Source organism: Triplophysa dalaica, chromosome 9, assembly GCF_015846415.1.
Source record: "Triplophysa dalaica isolate WHDGS20190420 chromosome 9, ASM1584641v1, whole genome shotgun sequence".
Classification (NCBI taxonomy): Eukaryota; Metazoa; Chordata; class Actinopteri; order Cypriniformes; family Nemacheilidae; genus Triplophysa; species Triplophysa dalaica.
In genome coordinates this window covers 8,323,480-8,329,193 of record NC_079550.1, presented here as the reverse complement: position 1 = coordinate 8,329,193, position 5,714 = coordinate 8,323,480, and the positions used below count along the sequence as shown (strand labels likewise).

General features: G+C 42.0%; 1 protein-coding gene across 1 annotated transcript; it reads left to right on the top strand.

Moving 5' to 3' along the window:
• The first annotated feature begins 2,669 nt into the window (after positions 1-2,669).
• si:dkey-202l22.3 (7 transmembrane receptor domain-containing protein) lies at positions 2,670-3,803 on the top strand. The gene has a single exon (XM_056757454.1). The coding sequence runs from the start codon at positions 2,670-2,672 to the stop codon at positions 3,801-3,803; it is 1,134 nt and encodes a 377-aa protein (XP_056613432.1).
• Positions 3,804-5,714: the final 1,911 nt, after the last annotated feature.

The following is a 5,714-nucleotide window of genomic DNA, read 5'->3' as shown; positions in this document are numbered from 1 at the left end:
CATAAGGTGAGACATCTAAATCTCAAAATGATCCTTCACTTCTGACCTCTAAAGAATTATTCACCTTCAGAATGTAAATTCTTTCATCATTTAATTTTAAACCCGTGTCTTTCTTCTGCAAAACACAAAAATGGCCCCATTGACTTCTATTGAATGGCCACAAACCCAATGTATTCTGTTACCAACCTTTACCAAAAATCCTTACTGACATATTGACAGAAAGACTAATTTGAGCCTCCATCCTTTTGCAATTTGCGCCTAAAGAAATATTACTCAGAGTAATTCTCATTTTAGATACTGAGCTTCTCTATAGTCTGTTTCAAACTGCATCCATAATAAAGGCACTGCATAAATATGTGCCATGTGGTGTGAAACAGGCTGATGGCTGGAATCCTAAAATTGCTATGAACTCTTTAGAACCGAAGGATGACTCTTGTGATCGTTCATTCAAATTGTACCAATGATTGCCTGTTCAATGTGGCGCGCATAACAAAGCTAGCGATGAGTGACTGATGCCTAAAATAAATTATGTGTCTGACGATATCCATCTTTTCTCTCAAGAGTATTAAAAGGGCTGTTTAGCAAAGAATTAAATCACATTCTGGGACATTGAGAATAGGGATAGAGTTATAAAACAGAGCAGATGCGAATGAAAAATTTATCAGCTTTGTGGTCTGGGAAATATGAAAGAAACATTGTGGCGATCTCTTCCAAACTAATTGCATTGACGATAAATCCAGGCCAACGGATAATATCTTTAATTATACAGCTATATGTCAACATCAGAAGTGAAGGACGTTATATAATATCATTGTAGAATATCTGCAATATTTTTCTTTTCAAGACTTGTTTATGAACATGTGAGATTTTTATGTTTATATTTTTGTTTGAAATGTAACCCGTTAAGGATTAATCAACAGAAACCTCACATCTCAACTCTATTATGGTGCTGTTTGTCTCCTCGGACCGTTTCTATCTTTTCAATGGCAGTGTGTTAAATATGTTTTCATTCATATCTATGTTTAATTCGCTGTGTTATGCAGTATTGTTAGTGTTCCAAGCACGCTTCCAGTGCTTGGACCAGTGCGCTTGTTTTTCCAGAATTATCAGCCGCTCACAGGAGCAAAGCTGAAAAGAGGCAAGTTATCTCAAACACAGAATAGAGACGAATTAGTAGAAAATACTTTTTTATGTAAGCCTTTGTGTGCACCTTTGAGAAAAGAGGGTCAAAGAAATATTGGTCTGAGAATTTAGATTGTGTCCCTTTTTGAGTCTTGGTCTTACTGCAGCAGTGACAGAAGACAAAGTCACTCACTCACCCACTCTCTCTCTCTCTCTCTCTCTCTCTCTCTCAGCCACAATTCCCCCCTCCCTCCATCGCAGACCATTGGGTTGGTGGTCTCCACATCACTAACCACTCTCCTCCTGTGAGACATTTAAAGGACATTAGACACACAGTGCTGCATAGAAAGCTCACCACAGAGGATCATTTATGGATGTGTTCATGTTAAACATTTCTGTGGAAACGTGGAGATGAACAATATCTCAATTGTGAGGCAGTACTGAGGGGGCATCAAAAATCTGCACTTTGCTGAAGATCGGGCTTTTGCGCAGCAGGTACTCTTTCTGCGTCTTTCTCCTTTTCTCTAACAAACACACACACGTGTGTCGTTCTAACTGTATGTGCTTTTGCAAAAGTATATTGTGTTAACACACTTACGTTTTTAAAATGCTTCAGAATGCTGATATCTTCCTTAATAAAATAATGAGTAATTAAGTTGGATTCAAATGCAGCAGCTATATTAAATTCTGTTTTTAAGGCATCTTTTGGGTAATTTTGCAATTTAGCAATTAACAGATCTACCTTGTTTGAATCAGACAACCCACTGACTCACTGCATTATTTGCTGCTGATGTCACCACCTGATATAATTTCTTATTCAACACACAAATGTATGATGTATTTTTTATATAAATAATTTACAAATTCTTTATTTTTACATTTATACTATCACTATTCAAAACTGAAATTGGTGAATAAATTGTAGTTGGTGTTTTTTCAGAAGGGAGTGTTACTCCTAAGGTGCATCATTTATGCAGAAAATAGAAAACATTCATTCACAAGTTATGAATTAGGTTTACATAAATGTGATGTTTGTTATGATTTGTAATGCTTTATTTTGAAGCGTATTCCATTTGTGTCTGCTGTGATCAAACCGCAGCCTGACATTCTTATGGATTTTATCTAATCCACGTAGGTATATATTCAATATCTATCAAACAGGTGATATAGAGTCATCAACGTCTCATTTGTCTGCTTTCATAAAGCCTTAATATCAGCCCATGAATTACCATAACCAGACAATGTGGCATTAACAAAGGGTAAATACCTCAGGATTTCCTCCAGCTAATTTTAATTGATAACTCTCTCTAATAGGATAGATAACTCATCTTGGAAAAACACAGCTCTGCGCTTAGAGGGTGCTCGAGTCTTATCAGTGCAGAAGGGAGAAAGAGGTTTTAAAAGGTGCTTGCAGGGGCATGGCAACAGCGTTTCCATGTGCCAGCCTCACACAGAGTATCTCTAACAGACGGGCGAGTGTGTGCCTGTTCGTGTGTGTGTGACTCGGCTGCCTTTGTTGTTTACAAATGTTTTTGTCACAGGTAAAAATGGATCCTCTGCTGGAACAAGTTTTGGCTGGCTTAAATGGAACCCTCGGAGCGTCGAATCGGACAGACCCCCTGGATAAATTCTCAGGGACCCAGCTGCTCTTGCGTTTTAAGCCTCTATTTATTCCCTTCTATGCTTTGGTTGTTGTCGTGGCCGGCGTCGGGAACACTTTCCTCCTAGCCTGCATTCTGACGGATAAGAAGTTGCACAATGCCACCAATTTCTTCATCGGAAACCTAGCGGCGGGGGACCTGCTGATGTGTCTGAGCTGTGTGCCGCTGACTGCCTCGTATGCGTTTGATTCACGTGGCTGGGCTTTCGGCCGTCCAATGTGTCATCTCATTCCTCTGCTGCAGGGCGCCACAGTATTTGCCTCAGTGTTGTCCCTGACTGCCATCGCCATGGACCGTTACGTAGTGGTGGCGTACCCGGTCCGGAGACGAATATCAGTTTGGGGCTGCTGCGCGGTGGCATTGGGCGTCTGGGCGGTTTCGCTGGCTCTCGCCGCTCCTCCGTCTCTCCACACGCGCTATGTGGATCTGCGGCCGAGTGGCATGGAACTGGTGGTATGCGAGGAGTTCTGGTTGGGTGCCGAGCGCCAGCGCTTGCTATACTCCTGCTTCTTCTTACTTGCTTCCTACATGATCCCCCTGCTGTCTGTCAGCGTCTCCTACTGCGCCATCAGCGTGCACCTCCGCAAACACACTTTGCCCGGAGAGCCCTCCCAAGGCCAGCAGCGATGGAGCAAACAACGGCGCAAAACGTTCTCCCTGCTGGTTGCCTCCGTTCTCGCCTTCGCCCTCTGCTGGCTGCCGCTGCAGGTCCTCAACCTCCTGCTGGACCTGGACTCAGACTTCCAGATCTTGGACAAACGCTACGTCAACATGTTGCAGGTCAGCTGCCACCTGATAGCCATGAGCTCGGCCTGCTACAACCCCTTTATCTACGCCTCTCTTCACAGTAAGGTCCGCATGCACCTGCGAGGATACCTGTGCCCCTGCAGGCGCAGTGGGCAGGAGTTGCTATCTCGCTGCGCCTCCCGCAACCACGCCACCTGTCTGACGCTCATCTCCGATATAACGGTGAAGGACAGCCAATCACCTGAGAGCCCCGTCCCAGACAGCTGTCTCTGAAGATGTGCGGCATATCGGAATCAGAATGGGCACTTAGACATTAAGGGGTTTCACAGCACTGAAGTGGTATTCCTGCCTATATTCGAGGTTCTTATCTGAGAATGAAGGCTGTGGGTTTTTCTTTCATGAGGACTAGAGAGAACACATAGGCTCTCTAGGTTGTTTTGATGTTGCTATGGACATTAGTTTTAGGCCCCTCGTACGTCTCCTTAACCTTGAACGAATATCTATGATACTAAACACAGATTTAGAAGCTTTGCTAGACATTTGAATCACAGCGAGAAGAAATAACAACAAGCCATAACTAGATGTCGACAACTATTTTTCATCTTTCACTATCAGACGTGAAGAAATACGAGGTGTTTTAGATCTTGTACTTCTTTCCCGTCACCTCTGACCCAATCCTAATAGCGCTTACAGAGTTTGCCGTGAACGTTGTTCCTTTAGCTCTCACCCGTGTCGGAAAACAAGCCATGCAGAACCCCCCTCACAATTCTCAGAGGATCACTGCTCCCTGTCATATAGATCATTGTTCTCAGAAGCTCTCACGCTCGAGTCCAGAAACTCTCAAGAGGGTTCCAGCAATCTGAGTTCAATCGAATGAGGGCCTTTCACCTCCTGTAATGGACTGCACACTTTGGCATGAAGCACAGATGAGATCTCGCGCCGGAACACTCCTACTCCGCATGAAGACAGAGATCTGTAAAACGTTCGACAGGGCGAGCTTGACCTTTCACAACAGACGAGAGCTAAGTGATGATAATTTCACGGGAACAAGTGCTACATGTTTTGTTATTATGTGATTCTGTCATTTTCCTCAGAAAAATTGATGTCTTAGTTTGACGCTTCTCCAGAGGTGTGAGATAGACTTAATTACAATTTCATTCACACCGCAATATCACTCAGTAATTCAATCTGTATGATGAATACACAACTATGACCCAAAAGATTACTCATATAACGTGCATGTGAACTGAAACTAAGCCATGATAATTATAGGGTTTTTTTCTTTAAAGTCCCCCTGCAGTTGTGAAATGTATCATTTAAAAGTCATCTAACAGATAAGAAATTTAAATGTTTTTCCTGTTAAATTATTTCGTCTAGCTCCGAAATAGCTTAATGTCACATTTCATTTAGTATACATGGATTAATTCATGCAAATTAGTTTCCACCTCCACTCATTCACACCAGACATGATTCCAGCCACTGTACAACATGATTGGTTTGAAACGTAGAAAACAGGCCGTTTCAAACAACGTTTTTGAGTCAGTCTTTGGTAACCTGCATTTTCAGGAGAAAATTATTTAGCAATTGCGCTGAGAAATGAATTTACAAATGCTTTGTCTTAAAGTGTATCAAAAACACCACACAGACATGTAAATTAATAATGTAATTTTCATCACAAGGGGACTTTAACTTCAGTGCACACTACAATTGTATTCTGTAATTTGCTTTCTTTTTTTTCGTTTTAGTTTGTTGTTGCTTTATCAGAACTCACAGAAACATCAAAATGTTGCCTAAGACTGTATGCGTGTACAGAAATTTCCGAATGATTTGATCGCCCCAGACAGTGCCGCCTGGCCATTTCAAATCACCAACCTGTATTCATCCTGACAGTCTCATTTACTTACAATTGATCTAATGCACAAACCAAGCGAGCATTTGGTGACAATGTTTTGTCATGAGTCGGTTGTGGCTGGGCAAACTTCGACAATCATAATGTGATGAACGTGCTAAATAATGAGATATCATAAACATTTCTGACTAGACATCTCCCCCCAAAACACACTCAACTGCACCTCTAGATTATTCCTAGGTAAAATTCAATGTAAAGGCTGATAATTGTGAGCATCATGTCAAGAAATCATGTCAAGAAACTCCACAGCATGCACCTGGCTTTAGAAATGAACT